Below are 23690 nucleotides of genomic sequence, written 5' to 3' on the forward strand. Positions count from 1 at the left end.
CCTTCTTTATGGTCCCGCTCTCACTTCCATACATCACTACTGGGTCTAGTCCTCCAGGGTCTAGTCCTGCCCATACAGGAATCTCAGCTGAAGAGGAGTCGGGGGGGGTAGCGTTTGTGTGAGAAGCCAGGGTCTGTGCCCCTCTGTCTGGTCCTCCATCAATGACACCCCCTTGTCCTTTTTCCTTCCAGGCGTCTGGTCTGTCCAAATGGCTGGGAAGCAAGCTGACCCCCCTGGAGACCATCCCTCACCCAGCCATCGCCTTTGTGCTCTGCCTGCTGGTTGCCGTCTTCACCGAGTGCACCAGCAACGTGGCCACCACCACGCTCTTCCTGCCCATCCTGGCTTCCATGGTAAGTGTGGCAAAAAGGAAGGGCTCTTCTTATGGAAGTCTCTTGTGATAGCAGAACCTCCATGCCCAGGGACAGTCTACCTCTGAATCTCAGACAATGGGGAATGACAGCTGGAGAGTTCCTGCTGCTTGTGGGCTTCTTGGGCCCATTTGGCCTGATCCAGCCAGACACGCCCCCATCTCCTCCTGCCTTTTGTTGCCCCCAGTCTCAGGCCATCTGCCTCAACCCCCTCTACGTGATGCTGCCGTGCACCCTCTCCGCCTCGCTGGCCTTCATGCTCCCGGTGGCCACCCCTCCCAACGCCATCGTCTTCTCCTACGGGCAGCTGCACGTCATCGACATGGTGAGTGAGTGTCACGCCGTTGTAATAGTAATAATAATAATAATAATAATAATAATAATAATAATAATAATAATAAATTATTTATACCCCACCCTCCCCAGCCAAGACCGGGCTCAGGGCAGCTAACACCAGATATAAAACAAATTGATTGAAATACCACTTAAAAATGAGATTAAAAGACAACATTCAAACATTAAAATGCAGCCTCATTTCAGTGGAAACTCAAATCAAAAACTTTTTGGGGGATAAAAATGTCAAGTCTTCACCAAGGCTAACTATCCAGACTGGTCCTACATGGGCCAGAAAAAGCCAGGGAAGTCCCCAAATAGGAGTTCCATCACAGAAGGGGAAAGGAAAAAGGAAAGAGCGGGAGGGGATCGAGTTGATTCCAAGCCCAAGGCCAGGCGGAACAACTCTGTCTTACAGGCCCTGCGGAAAGAAATCAGATCCTGCAGGGCCCTGGTCTCATGAGGCAGAGCGTTCCACCAGGCTGGAGCCAGTGTTGAGAAGGCCCTGGCTCTGGTTGAAGCTAATCTTAGGGCCTGGGACCACTAGTGTGGTGCTATTTATGGACCTTGAGGCTCTCCGTGGGGCAGACCGGGAGAGGCGGTCCCGTAGGTACGATGGTCCTAGGCCGTGTAGGGTTGGAAGGTACCCTCTGGGGTCATCTAGTCCCGCCCCCGCAAAGCCAGTGTCATCACCTCGGGCTCTGCCCATCCAGGAGCTTCCCTGGGCAGGGGGTGGCAGAAAGAGATGGGTGGTTGTTGACTCCAGCACCCCCCCAGTGGCCCCTCCTGCAGTGACGCCCAATTGCCTATTCAGACTGGTGGGGAGGACAGCAGAGGCCAACAGTGGGCGGAGCTAAGGCCAACGAGAGGCGGAGCCAACTCATTCCAGCTTTGCCCCCATCCTCCGGCGGAGAGGAAGGTGGAGGAAGTACAGTGATATCTCAAGGCACATCTAGGATAGCTGCTCTTTCTTGGGGCAAGGGGGATAGAGCCCCTGCTTGGCATGCAGAAGGTCCGTGCTTCAGGAGCAGGTTCAGAAGGCCCCTTTCCTGAAACCCTGACGAGCTGCTGCCAGTCAGTGCAGGCAGAACTGAGCTGGAATCTGCCTGCCTCGCTCTACGGCCTCTTCTGGCATCCTGATCTCCTTTCTTTGTGTCCTCAGGTCAAAGCCGGCTGCATGCTGAACTTACTGGGGGTCTTGACCATCACCCTGGCCATCAACACCTGGGGCTTCCCCATCTTTGACCTCCACAATTTCCCAAGTTGGGCAAACGGCACCGCAGGTCAATGCTGAGCCCGGGGAAGCGACTCTCTCGCAAACGCCCTTCGGATCCTCGAGCGGCAACTCCTACGCTCCGCCGAGGGGCCGGCTTGCTTGGGGGGGCCATGGAGGCGCAAACGCAGCCTTCCCAAGCCGGTAGCGGCTATGGACGGGGCTCCCCTCCCTCCCTCGCTGGGATTTCTTCTGCCCCAGTTTTAGCACCCGTGTGGAGCTTAGCAGTGGGGCACCTCACCTCACAGACCCAGCGTTGTGGGGCAGGAAAGAAATGGCCCCCTCCCAGATCTCCACCCAGCACCATCTTCCCTGGGCAACACACCACAGGATCATAAAGTTGGGAGGGGGACACCCAGAGGCCATCCAGTCCAGCCCCTGCAATGCAGGAATCACTTCTCAAGAATCCCTGGCAGGCGCCTGTTCAACTTCTGTTTAAAAGCCTCCAGAGAAGGAGAGTCTGCTCCCTCCTGAGGTCATGGAATTGTGGAGGAGGGAGGGCCCCCCAAAGGTCTAGTCCAACCCCTGCGATGCAGGGTCGTTTCATCAGCCGGCATGTCTGGGTGTGTCTTTCTGCCGCTGGTCTTTTTTACAGGTTGCTGCTGAGTAGTTCTGTGTGAGCCACAGCAGCGGGCAGGCAGAGCCAAGACACCCCCCCAACCTCCTTGTGACCCCCACCAGCCGCTGGGCACTGTGGGCACCGTGCCCCGTTGGTGCCTCCCATCTTCCAAGGAGGTGGGGGCTTCCAGGCCCCTGGGAAAAACACAACAGCTCTTTTGTGCAATAAAGAAAGTGTGGGCCAAAACTGTATTGTGGTTGTTCTCATGAGTTTAAGGGGATCTGTGGATCACACACAGTCACACACATACACAGAGTCTATTTAAAGCGCCTTTATCTCACAACAGGCCAAAAAGTAATAATCCAAATATCAGTGATAACAGAGTCGCCGAGCTCAAGTTTTAGAGACCCAGAACAGAAGGAAAGAGTGTCCGGAGGGAAGAGGAAAAAAGCAAGCTCTGGCACTAGGTCTTATCTATGGTCAACAGGGCCGAGTTTAGGTTTGACGAAGCCCCAAGTTACTGAAGGTAATGGGGCCCTTTATATGTCCAGCTGTCCTTTGTCAACAACAAATTGTCGCTGTTTTTTGTGTTGAATATATTCTATATGATAATTAGTGGACCTAATAGCTATCTAAAACCATTTGCACATGTTGTTGCCATGCAAGCAGTCCATGCAGAATGTCGGCACCCTATATATAGAAATGAGCAAACCAGCGATATTTTAGGGAGCAGGCTAGCAGGCGGGGCCCATGACTTACATCACAGGAGCCTACACAAAACAAAACACTGTTGCTGTATGTAGGTTTTATTTTATTTGTTTTTTATCTTATATTTTGGAAATTAACATCCAGTGGGTTTTTCCTTTAATTTTTTTGGGGGGGGGCAAGAGAGTGGGGCCTTAAGCTATAGTGTGTTTAGCTTATACGTAAATCTGGCACTGATGGTTATGCATTTCATTACATTCATAGCCCATCTTTCCTCCACGGAGCTCAAGGTGGGATATGTGATTTGCCTCCTCCCACAACAACCCTGTGAGGGAGATGATGATAATAATAATAATAATAATAATAATAATAATAATAATAATAATAATAATAATAATAATTTTATTTATACCCCACCCTCCCCTGCCAGAGCCGGGCTCAAGGCAGCTTACACCAATAAAATCACAGCAAAAACATAATAGGGGGAAAGAGAGAGTGGGGGAAAACAAATTTAATTATGCTGAGAAAGCAAGAGGCTGTGAATGGCCCACGGTCCTCCAGCGGAAGCCACATGGCCAAGTGGGGATTTGAACCCAGATCTTTCAGGTACAGTACTAGTCTGGCCCTCTAACCACTACACCACTGCTGCATGGACCTCGCTCGCCCAGGAGGCAGTGACAGCCAACAACTTGAATGGCTTTAAAAGAGGATGGGACAAATTGATGGATGGAGAGGGCTTACCTTGCCGACAAAGGTCTGTATAGTTAAAGCTATGGTTTTCGCAGTAGTGATGTATGGAAGTGAGAGCTGGACCATCAAGAAGGCTGATCGCCGAAGAATGGATGCTTTGGAATTCTGGTGCTGGAGGAGACTCTTGAGAGTCCCATGGACTGCAAGAAGATCCAACCTCTCCATTCTGAAGCAAATCAGCCCTGAGTGCTCACTGGAAGGACAGATCCTGAAGCTGAGGCTCACCTCATGAGAAGACTCCCTGGAAAAGACCCTGATGTTGGGAAAGATGGAAGGCACAAGGAGAAGGGGACGACAGAGGACGAGATGGTGGGACAGTGTTCTCGAAGCTACCAGCATGAGTTTGACCAAACTGCGGGAGGCAGTGGAGGACAGGAGTGCCTGGCGTGCTCTGGTCCAGGGGGTCACGAAGAGTCGGACACGACTAAATGACTAAACAACAACAACAGCCAGAATGGCTCTGCTGTGACTCCACAGCTGGAGGCAGCAATGCTTCTGAATCCCAGCTGCTGGAAGCCAAAGGAGAGGTGATGGCTCTTGGGTTCGACTCCTGCTTGCCTGTTTCCCATGCGGACGACCATTATACTCCAACAAATCCAAACCCTGGTTCCATCGGAATGCCTCGCTATGAAGCGCTCTTTGTTGGGAAAATGCAGGAACTCTAGGTCTGCCAATCTACTCCCTGCAGAGTGGTTTGAAGCTGAACGAAATTATAAAGCTTTGATCAAAAAGAAAAAGCTTAAGGCCCAACAGGAAGAGTGGCAAGAGGAGAGACGCAGTCACCTTTGGAAAATAGTTGCAAAAGGTTGGCAAGATTCCCCCTCCGAAGGGGAATATACCATCCCTTACGCCCGGTGTCTGCTGAAGAAGCTTGCAGGCCCATTCAGTCCCTTAAACCTGGCAGAGCTCCTGGTGCAGACAATATTTCACCCGAGCTTCTTCAGGCCGATGGAGACTGGTGGGCCCCAGGGCTTGCTGCCTTGTTCACCGGCTTCTGGGCTCCTGCTGGCCCTGTGAAGACAGGAGGCTGGTCCAGGTGGGCCTTGGGCCTGATCCAGCCGGCTCTTCGGTTCTTAACTCCATGACACTATCCTCTGCTTGTGCTCCGCTTCTGAGCTGACCATCCTTAAAGTTCAGTTCTCACCCCTTTTCTTTATTAGCTTGCAATTTTTTAAATCGAGTTTGCATGAAAATTCGCACAAACTTTTGTATGCCTCTCTTCTGATCCAGGCAGGTTTGTTCAATATATTCAGCCCCCCCCCCCAAAGTCATCCTCCCTAATTTAATGGGTGTTTGTACATTGTTTCCCTTAAATGCATGCACTTTTATACAGGTTTAAAAAAAAATTCAAAAGCTACTTTGCAAAATTCAGAGAAGATGGGCCATTTTTTGATGTTCTCATATTTTACATATTTTTTCACTGTTCTGCCCAGTGCTTTAAAAAAAAAAAGTTTAGGGGTACTCTCATTTTGATTTAAAAAAATTAAATCATTTTGTAGTTCAAATCGGGAAAAATAAGTACAGTAAATGGACAAAAGTACAATGATTCACAAAGTGTTTAGGGGCATGCAGACCCCTGCACCCCCCCAGAAAAAAACACACTGGTTCTGCCTATATTTTAAATTTAAAACAAACGCAGCTGCCCATTTTGCGGCTGCCTTCGGTCTCAGGCTTATGACTCCCCCCGCGGAGGATTTGCATGGGGAACCCGCCTCGTTCGGGAACTGCAGCTCTGAGCATCTCGGGGAACGGCCTGGGCACACGCCCTTTCTCTCCCTCCGCTCCAGGCCTGATCCTTATCGTGCGGCTGGTAAAACAAGTACCAATTTGGCAAGGTGCAGAGCATGGCAGGCGGGGAAGAGAGGCAGGTGCTTCCTCGGAGGAAACCCCAGGCAAGGCTCTAGGGATCCCCCTGCCCGTTAGGATCCCAGCCGCTTCACCCCACTAGCTGGGGGGAGGATCATGGAATTGTCGAGTTGGAAGGGGGTCCCCCAAAGGTCATCCAGCCCAACCCCCCCTGCAATGCAGGAATCTCAACTAAAGCATCCATGGCAGGTGGCCATAACTCACCTCTGTCATCTCTAAGCTACGGTGCAATGGTGGGGAACACCTGCCTTGAGTGCAGAAGGCCCAGGATTCAACCTCCAGGCAGGGCTAGGAAAGCCCCCACGGGCCCCTCCCAGGTCCTAGTCCAACCCTCTTGCCCAGCCACTGCCCCCTTGTTTCTGAAAACTCACCCCCTGCCCTGTGAAAAGCGTTATTCAGAACAGCAATTAGCATGACCCGCTAAAGAAGGCAACAACACAGTAAAATTCAAAACAGGAACCCTCTTTCACCCATTGATTCCAAATCCAGTTGAAAGCTATTTAGTTCAGTTAAGTCAACCCAACTGATGAAGGTGATCCAGTGGACTACTGCAATGCGCTCTACGTGGGTCTACCTTTGAAGGTGACCCGGAAACTACAACTAATCCAGAATGCGGCAGCTAGACTGGTAACTGGGAGCAGCCGCCGAGACCACATAACACTGGTCCTGAGAGATCTGCATTGGCTCCCAGTACGTTTCCAAGCACAATTCAAAGTGTTGGTGCTGACCTTTGAAGCCCTAAACTGCCTCAAAGGCCCAGTAGACCTGAAGGAGCGTCTCCACCCCCATTGTTCTGCCCAGACACTGAGGTCCAGCTCCGAGGGCCTTTTGGTAGTTCCCTCCCTGCGAGAAGCCAAGTTACAGGGAACCAGGCAGAGGGCCTTCTCGGTGGTGGCGCCTGCCCTGTGGAACACCCTCCCATAAGATGTCAAAGAGAACAACAGCTACCAGACTTTTAGAAGACATCTGAAGTCAGCCCTGTTTAGGGAAGCTTTTAATGTTTGATGTATTACGGTATTTTAATATTTAATAAAAGTGCATTATACAAATTTGACACTAGATGACGATGGTGGGCAATGGCAAATTTAATATATTTTTCAAAACGCTTTTTTAAAAAAGCATTTTCACAGCGTTTTTTTAATATGTGTCTAGATTCCACCTTTGTTTAGCACCATGAGGACTAGAATCTTGCTTTGTTTTTAGGGGAGGGCTGCAGCTTAGGGGTGAAGCACCTGCTTTGCATGCAAAGGGGCCCACATTCAACCCTCAATGGCCTTTCCAGGCAGGGCTGTGAAGGATCCCTTACCCGGAGAGCTGCTGCCAGTCCGTGCAGGCCGTGCTGAGCTTGATGGATCAACAGCCTTTGTGTCCGAGGTGCAACACAACCACAGACACAGCAGAAACACCACAAGTGTCAAAAAAACACCCCAAACCCCTGTTTTTCTTTCACACACTCAGGCCCATCCCAGCACCCTACAAACTGATCCTCTGTTCCGACGGGGCACCCATAAAAACTGCTTGCAGGCTGACTCACGCCGCTTTACAATGGGAGTCAGCCAAGGCTCAGGTGCCCAAACCAGCGCCCAGGTGCCTGGCATGCACTGATCAGGTGCCAGGAGCCCAAAATAACCCCCGTTTATTGGGTGTTAATCACCACTGCCAGGGCTGCCAGCCCCTGTTAAACACAGGCTTAGAGGGCGGATATTTTAGTCCTTTCCTCACACATCCAGCCCAGCATCCTGTCCTCCCAGGGGCCGACCAGATGCCTCCACGGGAAGCCTGCAAGCAGGATTCGAACACGAGAGCCCTCTCCCCTCCTGGGGTTTCCAGCGACTGGGGTTCAGAACCATGGCTGCCTCCAACCAGGGTGGCAGAGTGTAGTGGTTAGTAGCCATCGATAGTCCTTTCTTTAATCTAATCGTCTTTTAAAGCGATCCAAGTTGGCTGCCATCGCTGCCTCTGGTGGCAGGGAGTTCCATAGTTTAACTCTGCACTGCATGAAGAAGGACTTCCTTTTACCTCTCCTGAATCTCCCAGCAGCTCCGGGGTTAGGAGAGAGGAAGAAAAGCGTTACTCTATCTGCTTTCTTCATGCCAGGCATGAATTTATAAACGTCTATCACGTCGCCTCTTCCTTGCCTTTCCTTCATCCTGAAGAGTCCCAAACGCTCTAACCTTTCCTCAAAGGAGAGTTTGCTCCATACGTGGCAGGGGACCTTTTTTCTAACCTCACCTGAGGTCCAGGACACCCAGAGAAAGATTCCAGCAAATCCCACGCCTTCCTTACAAACAAAGAATTGTAGACGGGGCACCAAGGGTCATCTAGTCCAACCCTCTGCAAATCAGGAATCCCACCTCGAGAATCCATCTTAACCTCAGAAAGTTATTCCTAGTGTTCTGCAGGAAGAGAAGTGCCAGACCCTGGGGCCTCAGGTTTCAGCAGCACCCCTGGGCGACAAAGAAATTTGTCTCTGCTTCCAGGACAGTGGTACCTCAGGTTAAGAACTTAATTCGTTCTGGAGGTCTGTTCTTAACCCAAAGCTGTTCTTAACCTGAGGTACTATTTCTGGGTTAGCAGAGTCTGTAACCTGAAGCGCCTGTAACCCGAGGTACCTCTGTACAACCGAAGCAGTCCTGCTCCTCTAAATCTGCCCCAGAGGAGAGTACAGTTGTACCTCAGGTTACAGACACTTCAGGTTACATACTCCGCTAACCCAGAAATAGTACCTCGGGTTAAGAACTTTGCTTCAGGATGAGAACAGAAATTGCACGATGGCAGCAGGAGGCCCCATTAGCTAAAGTGGTACCTCAGGTTAAGAACAGCTTCAGGTTAAGAACGGACCTCCAGAACGAATTAAGTTCTTAACCTGAGGTGCCACTGTAAAGAGGTTTGATCTGGCAGAGGACCCTCTCTCCAATTCCGCCTGCGTTTAAAAACAAATCTACGAAATGCACACATTCCAAGATTTGTGGGGTGCAAGGCACCCTAAATTCCTGGGTCCAGCAAATGTCAGAATTAATCAAGGTCTGGGGAAATCAGGCTGGCCTGGTGATCTCTTGCGGAGTCCGGTGTTGTATGGGAGTCGGTGGCGTGAGATTCCTGCATCGCAGAGGGTTAAAAAAAAAAGAATTGTAGGGTTGGAAGGGACTGTGAGATCATCCAGCCTGACCCCCTGCAATGCAGGAATCTTTCGCTCAACGCGGGGCTCAGACCCACAACCCTGAGATCAAGAGTCCCCTGCTCTATCCCCAAATGATCAATTCTACCTTTCTGTGATTCCCTGATTCATTTGTACCCTGCTTCAAGACGGGGGGCCGGCCTAGATGGCCCATTGGCCTGATCCCAAGGAAAAAGCACACCAAGACCTCAGGCCAATGTTCGTTTCCGTAGTGGGAGTGGTCCCTACTTGCAAATCAATAGCCAATTGTAACAAAAACGAATCCATTCAAAAGTAGGTATTCTGACAAGGATTACAAACTCAAATAGACATTACAAACTCAAACTCATAAGGATATGTATATCCAATTATGGATCATAGACCAGTAAGTTCATGTTAGTTCATATACACACACACACACACACACACACACACACACACACACACACACACACACACATATATACATACATACATACATACACATATATATATATATATATATATATATATATATATATATATATATATACATATATACATATATATACGACCCTTTAAAAATTAGCTGATGATGAATACATTGAAACAGGGCCCTGTCCTGGTTTCTGTTCCATATTGGCTCCTGACTTCTGCTCAATGATTGAAACTAAGAGTCGAATCGGACTATGGACTAACATGAACTTACTGGTCTGTGATCCAATCCTGCTTGGGGCCTCTGCCTGACCCTGGTGAGGGCAGGAGGCTGTGAGTTCCACAGGTGTCCTAGTGAGTCCCGTGACCAATCACCCCACCACGATCTCACCTTCTGAACGGACAGCCTTATGGAGAGCCCAACTTGGGACTGGATCCTGCCCGGGCAGAGTAAGAAAGAAACAGCGCAGGTCCGTCCTCCCCCCAACTCTGCTCCACCAACCCCCGCTTCGCTACAGGCCTGTCCTGATGAGACTTGCAAGGGAATTCAAAAGGATCCCCCCCCCCCCGCCACTGCCGCTGCGAAGGTGCCGTGTCCCCCAGAGCAAAGTCGGCTCTCTCTTCTTGCTGTTTCATTCCTGCCATGGGAAACATGAACACTCATAAATCACTTGTCTTGTTGGGGAATGGTGGCTCAGCCCCCCCCTCCTGTCACCGTCCCCCTCCAGCCCCTGCTCACACCTGGGACCCCCCCTTTCCTGATCCACCCTCAAATGGAGGCCATGTGGGCTCAAAACATCAGAGCAGCCCAGCAGAATCAGGCCAATGGTCCGTCTGGTTCAGCGTTCTGCTCTCACAGCGTCCAAATGCCCCTGAGAACCTAGACTGCCCCTGCACCTGGAGGTTCCACAAGGACGTCAGAAGAGCCTGGTTGCTGGATCAGGCCCAAGGGGGCCTGCCTAGGCCAGCATCCTTTCCTCACAGGGGCCAAGCAGATGTGTTACAGCAGGCAGAGGCAAACTCAGCCCTCCAGGTGTTTTTGAGACTACAATTCCCATCGTCCCTGACCACTGGTCCTGTTAGCTAGGGATGATGGGAGTTGTAGTCCCAGAACATCTGGAGGACCGAGGTTGCCTATGCCTGTGTTATGGGAAACATTCGAGCGAGGCCTGAGCACAAAGAACCCCTCCTGCTCTTGCCAGAAACATTGCTGTCTCTGACTGCGAAGGCCCAGCCCAGCCCTCTCCTCCTCCATGGATTTTTCTCATCCTCTTTTAAATCCATCTGGGTTGGTGGCCATCACTGCCTCCAGTGACAGGGAGTCCCATGGGCTCATTCAAACTTCCTTTCGTGCTGGATTTCTAGGCACAGGTCTGTGCTTTCAAGTGCTGTCTCTGAGCACCTTCCGTGGATCACCCATACTGCTGTTTGTTGTGATTCAGCATTAAAGGCCGGGTTTTCGCGGGGAAGAGCCCAGGCAAAGACAAAAAGCACTCTGGCATGGTGCTTTAAACTGCTAGAAGGAATCATAGAGTTGGAATGATCCCCAAGGGTCATCTAGTCTTCAATGCAGGACAAAGGGTAAGCGACCCTGTATGTTCCATGAAGAAGGACTTTCTCTTATCCATTCTGAATCTTCCAGTACAGTGGTACCTTGGCTCTCAAACTTAATCCATTCCGGAAGTCCGTTCCAAAACCAAAGCGTTCCAAAACCAAGGCACGCTTTCCCATAGAAAGTAATGCAAAACGAATTAATCCGTTCCAGACTTTTAAAAACAACCCCTAAAACAGCAATTTAACATGAATTTTACTATCTAACGAGACCATTGATCCATAAAACGAAAGCAATAAACAATGTACTGCAGACACGCAATCGATCATCTGAAGGCAGCCCTGTTTAGGGAAGCTTTTAATGTTGACTTGATTATTGTATTTTAATATTTTGTTGGAAGCCGCCCAGAGTGGCTGGGGAAACCCAGCCAGATGGGAGGGGTATAAATAATAAATAATAAATAATAAATAATAATAAATAATAATAATAATAATAATAATAATAATAATAATAATAATAATAATAATAATAAATCAGTAGCTGAACTGGGTTCCACAGAGTTACAAAAACAAAACAAAAATAGCAGCAAAAACAAAAACGCAAAATAAAGAACAAAAACAGGCAGACCTCAGCGTAACACTCAAAACGGAAGCGTGGCACTCAAAATGGAGCACGTTCGGCTTCAGAAAAATGTTTGCAAACCGGAACACTTACTTCTGGGTTTGCAGTGTTTGGGTTCCAAGTTGTTTGAGTACCAAGGCGTTTGAGAACCGAGGTACCACCGTATTCAGCTTCATGGGATTCCCGGGAGTTTTCATGTTATGAGAGAAGCCAAAAGTTTTTCTCTCTCCACTTTTTTCATGCTGGGCATAATTTTAGAAACCTGTCATGTTGCCTCACCTAAAAAGTCCCAAACCACTTTTCTTCATAAGCAAGCCCCTCCATTCATTCCCTGAAACATTTTGGTTCCCCTTTCCTGATCTTTTCTCTGCAATCTCCTTCTTGAGGCGACTGGAACTGCACACAGTTTCTCCAAATGCCACAAATTTGTATAACAGCATCATGATAGTTCACACACACACAATGCGTAAGCTTTTGAGTTTCACTGAACTGTTCAGCCTGCGGAATCTCTGGTATAAGCAACGTAGGGTGTAGCACCTGGCAGCCTGAGACTTTTTGAGGTGACGTTGCAAACGTCAGCCAATTCCACTTTCTTGACCCCCTCGCCCTAATCTTAAATCCAGTCATTCACATTTCCACACCTGCTTATGAATTATTATTTTTAATGCCTCACGAAAACTCACCAGTGTTTCCATGTGAATTTATCATAGTATACAAAAAAAGCACATAGATTCATGACCGCGGACATAAAAAATGTTTTATATTATGGAGAATGGCAAATATACATATTTGTACCGCAGCCAAAATCACATGCAAAACTTCTTTGTCCTGTGTCTGGAGAAGAAATCAACCCACAAATTGTTTCCAGGCTGCCTATGATACAGAAAATCCGTGCTAGAAAGCGACGGAGGTTTTTCACGAGGACTTTTTAAAATTGCAAAATGATGCAGGAAGGTAGAGGTTAAGTTAGAGAAGTCAGATAAGCCAGATATGTAGATTAGATAAATAAAGTAGTGGAAGCAAATAAAGTACAGTGAGCAGAAACTGCAAATGTGCTTGCGGCAAGACTTGTGAGAGTTATGTGATGTCGCCACAGCAGAAAGGGAAGCAGCCCTGCTGGGTGGAAAGGAAAACTGTGGCCCCACAGTGCAGCCTGGTTCTCCCCTTGAGATCTCGGAGCTGCTGCCAGCCAGAGCGCGCAAGGTGACGGGCAACAGATCCGAGCAGAGGCGGCCATTTCAGACGCTCTGAAGGCTTTCAGGGTGCTGCTGTGGGCAGGAGGGCATGCCAGGATCTGAGAGAAAGCAGGAGGGCAGTGGAATGGGGGGGGGGGAGAGACCCAGAAAGCAACCCACCCTTTGTTGTGGCAGGGATCTCACTTGACACACCAGAAAAAGCAGCCTGGCACCGCCTGGCAGGCGCTTAATCACAGTAATTACAAAGGCAATAAACTGTTTACTGAGAAAGCAACAAATTGCTGAACCTTTGAACGTCACTCGGGCCCCGGGCAGGACACACCACAACTGCTGCTTCCCAAGGGAGGCGCCAGGACATAGGTAAACTGTGGAACTCCCTCCCACTGGAGGCCACCAACTCAGACAGCTTTAGAAGAGCATTGGGGCAGGTTTGTGGAGGGTAAGGCTTATAGGTGGCTACTGGGAACCCTGGCTCTGCTCTGCCTCCACAGTCCGAAGGGGCAATGCTTCCAAAGACCAGTGGCGGGAAACCGCAGGAAGGCACAGGGCTCTTGTGTTTGGATCCTGTTTGTGGGCATCTCATTGGCATCTGGTTGGGCTCTGTGAGAGAAGGAGGCTGGACTAGAAGGGTCATTGGCCAGGGCCAGCAGGCTCTTCTTACGTGCTCATGGAACATCCAGGCTCAGAGGCAGTCTGTCCAGAATCCTAGGGTCTTGGGGGCATTTGGCCACTGTGAGAGCAGAATGCCAGGCTAGATGAACCGTTGGCCTGATCATGCAAGCTCTTCTTAAGTTTGAAGCAAGCCAATTTCTTTGCATAGCACATCAGCCAAGGCTCTCCATGCCCCCAAAGACCTGCACCATTGCTCTCAAGTAAGGTGCTGCTTAAAGGACGTGGGTGGCACTGTGGGTTAAACCACAGAGCCTAGGACTTGCCGATCAGAAGGTCAGCGGTTCGAATCCCCGTGACGGGGTGAGCTCCCGTTGCTCGGTCCCTGCTCCTGTCAACCTAGCAGTTCGAAAGCACAAAAGTGCAAGTAGATAAATAGGTACTGCTCCAGTGGGAAGGTAAACGGCGTTTCCGTGCGCTGCTCTGGTTCGCCAGAAGCGGATTAGTCATGCTGGCCACATGACCCGGAAGCTGGACGCCAGCTCCTGAGTGCTGCAACCCCAGAGTCGTCCGTGACTGGACCTAATGGTCAGGGGTCCCTTTACCTTTACCTTTACCTTTACACATTCATTCATTCATTCATTCATTCATTCATTCCATAAAATGTATATTCCGCTTGCTCATTAAAAAACAAACAAACAAACCATAAAATAGCAAAGGTTTATCAAAAGGATTTAGAAACAAAAACATTACCCAAAAAGAAGAATTAACAAGTATCATGTAAGACCTCCAGCAGCTAAATTAGCAACCGGCTGAAAGCAGAGCAAAACTCGCACCAGCTCTCTAAACATCTGGACAGGATAAAATGTTCTTGGTGACCAGCGAAGAGAGTTCAGGGAAGGTGACCATCTGCTGTCAAGTGGCGGGGAGTTCCAAAGTATAGGCATTGCCATCTGTTGATGGACTGCAGCTGCCATGCTGGCTGATGGGGTGTGTAGTCAGCAACAACTGGAAGGGCACCAGCTTTCCCAGCCTGCCCCAAAATGGCAGGTCAGGAGGCTTCAGTTTTTGCTTACGGATTCAACGCACAAAGCAGCACGCCCCGTCAGAAGCAGAATCACTAAATGCACCATTAAGAGAAAACCATCTGATTCCAGCTTAGCTTTGGAGTCGCCTGCGTTTCCGGTCCTCCGGGTGCCTTCCTTCACCCTCTCCTCTTCCTCGGGCAAATCATCTGAGGAATTAATTTCGATTCATTAAGACAGGCAGGAGTTCTCAGGGGAAGAGGGGAGGGTGGGGCCACATCCCCTCCCTTCCCTCCATCAGGCGGTCGGGTTAATTTTCTCTGCAGGAACACAGTGCACAGAACATCAGAGGATGTGTCTGGGTGCAGGATCAGGCCGAAGGGGCTCAGATCGCCCAGCCTCCTGTTCTCACTGTGGCAGATGCCGCAACAGGCAAGGACTTCAAAAGATGCTCAGGCTATGAGCTACAATGGCTCTGTTCTCCCCTCCACTGTTGGAGGAAGGATGTCTCTTAGGAGCGGTCCTTTTTTTAGCCCCCCCTTTGCTTTTTTCACATTTGCCATTGAGCTTCAGAAATCTGGTGTCCTTAAGATCGCTCCAGCAAAAAGGCAGCACCCTCAGAACGTAGGAAGAGCATTCTGGATCAAGCCAGTGTCCCATCTAGTCTAGCATCGGAACATATACCACCAAGGGAATCTGCAGGATTCAAGCAAAAGGATGATACTCTCCCCTCCTCTGGTTTCCAGAAGCCTTGCAGCCTCCAGCTGTGGCTCGTAGCCATTGATAGCCGCCCTCCTCCATTAATTTCTCCAATTGCCTCTTTAAAATTTCCAGGTTGGAATCCATGGCTGCCTCAGTGGCAGTGAGTTCCATTGGTTAACCATGTGCTGCATGAGTAAGGACTTTCTTTTCTCATTCCTGAATCCCCCAACATTCAGCTTTATGGGATGCCCCCTGTCATGTACTGAGTTGAATAGGATCCAAAATGCAGCAGTCTGATTGGTCCTAGAACAATAGGATCCAAAATGCAGCAGCCTGATTGGTCCTAGAACAATGAAGCAGTATGATTGGTCCGCAGGAGCCACCCAATCCAGCTCCAGGTGGAAGTGAATCCACAACCTGATTGGCCTACAGGAGAATTCCGGAATTAGCCAATCACGTGCAGCCCATTGTGTAAATGATGTGTATAAAGCAGATACTTTGGGGGAACTTTCATTCCTCCTCACCACTATGAGCTGAATAAAGAGCATGAAATCCACTCTCGACTCTGAGTATATTTCACCCCCAAACTAGGAGAGAGGAAGGAAAACTTCTCTCCACGACTTTGCGTCATTTTGTACATTCTGTTCTCACCGGAGCCAACCAGATGCACATTATGGAAAACCCACAAGCGGGTTCTGAGCACACAAGCAATTCTCCCCTCCTGTGGTTCCCAGGGACTGGGGTTCAGAAGCATCGCCGCTGCCTCCAGCTGTGGGGCCAAGCAGAGCTTTCCTGGCTAGTAGCCAGCAACACCCCTCCATGAATTTGTCTAATCTTCTTTTAAAGCCAACTTGATTGATGGCCATCACTGCAGGGCAGATGATGGGGCAGTGCATTCCAAAAAAGCCCAGGGTCCAGCAGGTCCAAAGCATGACCTACAGGCAAGTCCAGGGCCGACACTGCAGGGATGGTGTAGCTCAGCCACAGGGAGTGGCTCAGTGTGGAGAGAAGGAGACTCCAATCTGTGCCATTTCCAGAAACTGAAAGGTTCAAGAAGTAGACCTTAGATCAGCCTTTCTCCACCTGTGGGTCCCCAGATGTTGTTGAACTACAACTCCCATCACCCCTAGCTAGCAAGGCCAGAGCTCAGGGATGATGGGAGTTGTAGTCCAACAACATCTGGGGACCCACAGGTGGAGAACTGCTGCCTTAGATACGCTGTCCTCCTAAACCACACCTGAACCACCAATGGCGGCTGTGAAGGAGATCCAGGGATTGCTTCCTCATGAGGAAACCCCCTGAATCCTTAGGGACACAGTGGCTCGGAGACCACAGACTCGTGTTCCAAACCTGGATCTTTTGGTACCACCGTTCTTGAAGACAAGGCGGGTGCTGATCCTTCTCTGATGCATCTAAAGGTCTCACACACCAGTCCTCAAGGACCTCCCCTCTCCCTCCTCCTGAGTTCACCCTCACCCAGCCCAGCAGCTCAGCTGAAATATCAGGACTCAGCACCAGAGAAAACTGTTTCAAAATGCCTGCAGTGGGGCCAGTAGACAAACCCCGGTGGCGACTCGTAACGTGAACAAAAAGATATAATTCCCATGGTTGGCAGGGTCACAAAGGAAGGAGAGATTTCTATCCGTGGAAATGCAATCACGATAATAGCAGTAATAATAATAGTAATGTCATAATGATAGACCAGAAAATATATTTGCGCAGGAGGTTCTAGGACATAAAGGGGAAAATTGGATCCTTTGTTCTTTCAATTAGCATACGTCGAGGAGAGTATATCTCAAGGTCAGAACATCAGAAGAGCCCTGCAGGGCTGGATCAGGCCCGAGGGAGGCACCCCTAGTCTGGCCTCCTGTTCCCACAGAAGTCACATGCCCCTGAGAACCTAGGAATCGAGATAGACTGCCCCTGGAGCTGGAGGTTCCATAAGGACGTCCGAAGAGCCTGGTTGCTGGATCAGGCCAAAGGGGGCCCACCTAGTCCAGCATCCTGTTTTCACAGCGGCCAACCAGGTGCCATCTTGGGAAATCTGAAAGCAGGACCAGAGCCCAAAAACAGTTCTCCCCTCCTGCCATTTCCAGCAATTGGCATCCAAAAGCATGTGCAGAGCACAGCCATGAAAAGCCCTCTCCTCCTCCACGAACGCCATCACGGCTTCCTGTGGGAGGGAGTTCCACAGTTCATCTCTGGACCTGGCATCTTCTCCATTTCATCCCCACTGCTTCTCAGTGGTCCCATTTGGTTTCCAGGTCCTGTTGGCGCACAAACTGGCTGTGAATGTTAGAAGGAGTGATGTTACTTAGTTATTTTTGTGCTGCATTTCTCTCCCACGTTTCCCTCCCAGGAGCTCAAGGTGGCTGGCCTGCAGTTCTCCCCACCTCCTCGTTTAATCCCCACAACAACCCTGTGAGGCGGGTTCAACTGAAAGAAGAGCTCACCTCCAGTGAGAGCTTCATGGCCAAGAGGGTGTGGGATTCGAACCCTGGTCTGGCACTCTCACCACTTGGCCACCACTAGCTCTCATTACAGATAATGCAGCTCCTCACCCACAGAGACTTTTCCCCAAGCCGTGCAAAGGCACAGCAGACAACAATTTGGGTTGTAATCCCCTTTTACACCTTGGAACTCCCTGCCTATTGATATCATGCAGACACCTTCCCTGCCCACGTTTCAGCACCTGCTAGTTTTAATGTGTTTCTTTTTTTAACATATTCTGTTTCTTAAGTTGTTGTTCATTCTTCTTCTTGATAATCTCACTGTTTTCTATCCTTTTCATGAACCGCTTTTGTTGTTTACAATCAAGTGGTATATAACTTTTTATGAAATGAAATAATAAGTGAACCATTTCCCCCCACTGACACGGAGGGCCAGATTTAGGTTTGATGAGGCCCTAAGCTACTGAAGGTAATGGGGCCCTTTATATGTCCAGCTGTCCTTTGTCAACAACAAATTGTCGCTGTTTTTTGTGTTGAATATATGCTATATATATGGTAATTTATGGACCTAATAGGTATCTAAAGCTATTTGCACATGAAGAATGTAGGAACCCTATATATAGAAATGAGCAAACCAGTGATATTTTAGGGAGCAGGCTAGCAGGCGGGGCCCATGACTTACATCATAGGAGCCTACACAACACAAAACACTGTTGCTTATGTAGGTTTTATTTTATTTGGTTTTTATGTTATATTTTGGAAATGAACAGGATTTTATTTCTTTAATTTGGGGGGCCCCCAAGATAGTGGGGCCTAAAGCTATAGCTTGTTTAGCTTATACGTAAATCTGGCACTGTGGGCTGGGGGGGAGGCTGGAAAAGACCCCATTTCCTTTGGGGTTTGTGGCCTCTGTGACCATGGCAGCCGCCCCTTGCCCCCAGATCAGTCCCTTCGATCCCCCGCGCCCTCCTGGGGGGTTGTTTCCCGGGGACCCAAAGGGCCAGCGCAGGTGGAGCAATGTGGGGCGCACCTTCCCCGGAGGACGTTGCGCGAGAGATAAAGGGCAAGCCCCAACTCCTCTCTCAAGGCACAGCAGCAGACGGTTGAGGGAGCTACGCCCAGGCGTGTTTCCCTGGAGGGGATCCCAGGCCGCTGCTCCGCAAAACACACACACACACACAAACACACACCCCGTGCGCCATTGCAAGGGTGGCAGCAAAGGAGCAGCAGCAATGTCTCGTTCTCCCTTCGGCAGGTCTGGATAGCTCAGTTGGTTAGACCACAGTGCTGAATAACGATACTATATTCTTTATTGTCCTTGTCCCATACAGAACAACGAAATTGAAAAATCTACATAAGACATTCAAAAACCAACAAGCCTGCTATCCCAGCTATCCCAACCTGGTTAGCCCCCTAAAAACTCTGATACCCCATTTTTAAATACAATATACTCCTATACAGATTCCTTGCAATGTGTTTAAAACCAAAATCTCATTTGGGTAGAAACTGTTTCTCAGGTGGCTTGTTGTTGCTGTTGTTTAGTCGTTTAGTCGTGTCCGACTCTTCGTGACCCCCTGGACCAGAGCACGCCAGGCACTCCTGTCTTCCACTGCCTCCCACAGTTTGGTCAAACTCATGCTGGTAGCTTCAAAAACACTGTCCCACCATCTCGTCCTCTGTCGTCCCCTTCTCCTTGTGCCCTCCATCTTTCCCAACATCAGGGTCTTTTCCAGGGAATCTTCTCATGAGCTGGCCAAAGTCTTGGAGCCTCAGCTTCAGGATCTGTCCTTCCAGTGAGCACCCAGGCTTGATTTCCTTCAGAATGGAGAGGTTTGATCTTCTTGCAGTCCATGGGACTCTCAAGAGTCTCCTCCAGAATTCAAAAACATCCGTTCTTTGGCAATCAGCCTTCTTTATGGTCCAGCTCTCACTTCCATACATCACTACTGGGAAACCATAGCATTAACTATATGGGCCTTTGTTGGCAAGGTGATGTCTCTGCTTTTTAAGATGCTGGCTTTAAGTCCTAGTCTTTATAACCCTGTACCTTCTTCCAGAAGCAGAAGCTGAAAGAGATCATTTCCGGGGTGCGCACTATCCTGCGCTATCTCTGCAGCTTTCTTATGGCACCTGGAAGCGTAGATTTGATCCAAGGTGGGAAGAGTGCACCCAATTCTTCTCTCCGCAGTCTTTACAACCCTGGACAGCATTGTTTTTCCCCTGACCGTGCAGCTCCCAAACCACACACATGGACCATAAGTTAATACACTCTCCACAGTACAATGGTAAAATGCCATCAACAGGTCCTTTGAGAGACTGTTTTTCCAGAGGATTCTCAGAAAATATAACCTCTGCTGTGTTCTCTTCATCAGGTCTTTGCTGTTTTCTCCCCAGGTTAGGTCATCTCTCAACTCCATTCCCAGAAATCAAAATACTGAGACCTGTTCCATGCACTCCCCCTCAATAATAAGTGGCTGAATATTCAATTTACATTTCCTAAAGGTTGCAGGTTCGATTCCCTCATGGGACAGCTGCATATTCCTGGGGGTTGGAGTGGGTGATCCTCAGGGCCAGCCCTACAGTTCTATGATCTAACCCAAATGTCAGGACTGGCTATTAGACACAATGCCTCTGTTCTCCACCCTCTGAATGGCAGTTGCAAGTGGGGAGAGTTGCTGCTGTGCTGGAGTCTGGCTTGTGGGGCAGGTAGGACTGGGACAAACTCTGGAGAGCTGCTGCCAGTCAGTGCTGATAATGCTGAGCTAGATGGTGGTCTGGCTTAGTATAAGGCAGCTTCCTGTGCTTCAAACCTCCATTCAGAACCACGAGGACCAGAATCCTGCTTTATTTTTAAAGGAAGGGCCATAGTTCAGCGGCAGAGCCCCTGCTTGGCATGCAGAAGGCCCTGGGCTCAATCCCCTGGCAGCATCTCCAGGTCCCTGCCTTCCCGCTGCTCTTGCCTGCTTGCACCAGGCCATCAGAGTACCTTGTGTCCAAAGGGGACAGCTCCCTGCCCCAAGGAGCATACAGAGCTTCGAGGAAAGGCTTCATAATAATCGTAGTTTCCCCAGCCACTCCGGGTGGCTTCCAACAAAATACTGAAACAAAAACTGCAAATACAAACTGCACATTAACAAATAGCCCCTAAGAACAATTTTAAACAACCCCACCCACCCCAAATAAAACAAAACACCCACCTGAGTTAAAACCCCATCCCCATTAAAACCATCATTTTAGCGCAGGGGGTCTGACCCACACCCTCTTTCCACCCCCAAAGTTGTGGGACGCCTAAGCTGCGATCCCTGAATTGCAGCGGGTTGGACTAGATGACCCTCGGACCCCTTCCACCGCTGCAATTCTGTGATGCTATGGGAAGGGGGAAGGAGGTGCGCAATTGCCTCTGCCAGACGCACGCAGGTTTAGCTACAGGCTGGCCCCGCCCCACGCCTTCTCCCCATCTGCGGAGGGTCGAGCACCTGCCCAGGTGACCCTCGGATAGCTCATCCCCACTCCTCCCGAGTCGCACCTAGGAAAGTTGAGAGGCAGGGGAAAGGGGCGCGTGGAGGCGCGCGGAGAGCGGGAGCCTTCGACTTCTCCGTCACTTTTCCCCCGGCCTTCTGAGAGGCTCGATTGCCCAAGGCTAGGAGTTGCTGATATCATAATTGCCGCCTTGCCTTCTTCGCCAAATGCCTCTCCGCCTCACCTGCAGAGCGCAGCAGTCTCCGGGCTCCCACAGCGCGGAGAGTCGCTGAGCCGCGCGCGCCGCAGCAGAGCCACCCAAGGGCGCCTCACTCCGCATGACCTTTCCGCGTCTCGGAGGTGCTGCTTCGGAGCAGAGAGGTAAGCCGAGACCTCTCCGCCGTCCCGTCCCCAGCTCCACTTAACCCGGGCAGCGCTCAACTCCCGGCGGAGGGAACGGGGCCCCGAAGCCTCTCCAGCTTCCCGGCGGCGAGGTGAGCAGACCTTGGCACTCTGTGTATGCTTGTGAGACATGTTGCTCGCTAACGTCTATGAGGCGGGAGAAACTGATCTTCCGCTTTCTCCAGGAAGATCCCCAAACTCTTCCATAATTCTAAAGTTTGGCTGTTCCCCTCACTTGGGGAAGGAGCCGGTGTGACGGATGGATGGGGCATCCCCGTTGGTAGTTATTATTCACCGCGGTGACATTCTTGGAGGTTGCTGTCAACTGGGCATTTGACCTCGCGTTCCCAGAAATTTGCGGATGGAAGATCCGGCAGCGGTTGAGTGTTGAGGGGTGTTTTATTTTGGTGGGGAGGAGGAACGACGGCGCAAAGAAACAACTTTTGGACTTCCAGAGTTCCTCCTGGGCAGGAGTCACAGAACTGGAAGGGACCACCAAGGGTAGAATCACAGGAATCACAGCTCAGAGACGGGGTGGGTGGCGGAGGCAGAATGCCCCAGCTGAAAGATTGCTGCCCCTTCCTTCATCCCCTCATCATGCGATGGACTTGGGGGCGCCCTTCAGCTGCTTTGGAGGCCCCAATGCAGCTACCCAGCAGTTGTGTTGGGCCCAGAAACATCTGGAGGACCCCAAGACGGCAAAGGCTGCCTTTGAGGAATTCTCTGAGCAAGCGACAGAGGAGTGAGGTGCCGGCAGGAGGAGACCATTCTGGTGCAAAGGGGCAAATGAAAGCTTGGCATGTTTGGGCGGTCACTTTTCTTCTGGTGACCATGGGGAACCGATTTGACCAAGTCAGACACTTGGCTCCATTCAGGGCAGTGCTGCCGACTCTGACCAGCAGTGTCTGCCTCCAGGCTTTCAGAGGCAGGTTGTTTTTTCCTCAGCCTGCTTGGGACGGGACGGGGAACCTTCTCTGCATGCAAAGCAGGTGCTTTTGCCATCGAGCTGCCACACTTCCCTGAAGCATAAAGTAAGATCCTAGTCCTCAAGCTCCGGAAGGAGAGCTGGTTTAATGAGCCACACAGGGAAGTGCCTTCGACTCGGCCTCTGGGGTCTTCCTAGCCGTACCTGGGGTGGTCTCTGTGCAAAGATGGCACTGCCACTGAGCAAAAGGAAATATTCCCGTGCAACCTCCTACCTGGGCAGTGTCCAGGTGCCCACCCCTTGACTTGGAGAGCGCTAGAGCAGCAAGGGCCAGTGGTGGGCTTAGCAACATTGCCAGCTCCTCAGCCAGCGCCCAGAGGTGAGCTAGTGTGGTGTAGTGGTTAGAGCATCAGACTAGGACACAGGAGAGACCAGGGTTCAAATCCCCCACTTAGCCATGAAGGTCTCACTTTGGGGGCCAGGCACTGCCCCTCAGCTTCACCCACCTCGCAAGGTGGTGGTGGGGATTAAATGAGGAGGGGTGAGTCGTGAATGTCACCTGGATCTCCTTGGGGGAAAGGACAGGATATAAATGCCACCAGTCCCTCCTTGCAGCTGCACCAGTTGCAGAACGACCCTCAAGCTCTGTTGACTTGGAGTCGCTTGGAGGATTGATTGATCGATGGGTGGCTTTTACTTGTATACCTCTTTTCCACAATGAGCTTTGCCCAGAACAGCTTACGCAGTGGTGTCCAAACTTTTTTCAAAGAGGGCCAGATTTGACGAAGTGAAGGGCCGTGGGGGCCGACCAAAGTTGTTGACCTTTTTTTAGGATTGAAGTTGTTGGTTGTTGTTTTTTTACAATTTTACTCCAGATTAGATTAGGCCCCCGAAACAGACTTTGGACATGCCTGGCTTAGAGCAACCTATTGAAATATTGAAAATACAGATATACAAAACATGGAGCCAATCAGTAAATCCAAAAACGACAAAAGCCAATACTTTGGAAAACAGAATAAATTCAGTATTGCAACAGATAAAACAGAATAAATTGCAACAACAAAACAATCCAGGCTTAAGTACATAAATGCAAAGCAAAAGAGAGTTAACTTCCGTTGCGACTTCGGATGCCACGGAGCACCTCAAAGCGGGCAGGTGCCTGGTGAGGCAGCTGCCAAACCAATGCACCTTGCTCTCCACTGGCAGCAGCCTCGCCACGCCAACAGGTGCACAGAGTACCAGGGCAGCCTCATGCCACACCCCACCTTTCGCTCGGCTCTTCATCCAGAGGGAAGGAGGCAGGCCCAGGCAGGCATCGGAA

General features: G+C 50.2%; 2 protein-coding genes and 1 long non-coding RNA gene across 4 annotated transcripts in view; 2 read left to right on the plus strand and 1 right to left on the minus strand.

Moving 5' to 3' along the window:
- SLC13A2 (solute carrier family 13 member 2) overlaps positions 1-2782 on the plus strand; it is a 32197-nt gene extending 29415 nt beyond the window's left edge. Inside the window, exons 10-12 of the mRNA XM_081172388.1 lie at positions 192-353; positions 559-696; positions 1867-2782. Coding sequence (XP_081028514.1) covers positions 192-353; positions 559-696; positions 1867-1998 — 432 coding nt within the window. The 3' untranslated portion in view covers positions 1999-2782. The remainder of the gene's footprint in view (positions 1-191; positions 354-558; positions 697-1866) is intronic.
- The window catches only part of LOC308574519, a 160848-nt gene that overhangs the window by 35780 nt on the left and 101378 nt on the right, over positions 1-23690 (minus strand). The gene's annotated exons all lie outside the window — the stretch shown is intronic.
- FOXN1 (forkhead box N1) overlaps positions 21090-23690 on the plus strand; it is a 48570-nt gene continuing 45969 nt past the window's right edge. The window contains exon 1 of one of the 2 annotated variants that reach the window (XM_081172375.1): positions 21090-21536. The gene's annotated coding sequence lies outside the window, so the exon portion shown is untranslated. The remainder of the gene's footprint in view (positions 21537-23690) is intronic. The other variant, XM_081172374.1, reaches the window with a different exon arrangement.

Source organism: Podarcis bocagei (genome assembly GCF_964188305.1).
Source record: "Podarcis bocagei genome assembly, chromosome: 15".
Taxonomy (NCBI): domain Eukaryota; kingdom Metazoa; phylum Chordata; class Lepidosauria; order Squamata; family Lacertidae; genus Podarcis; species Podarcis bocagei.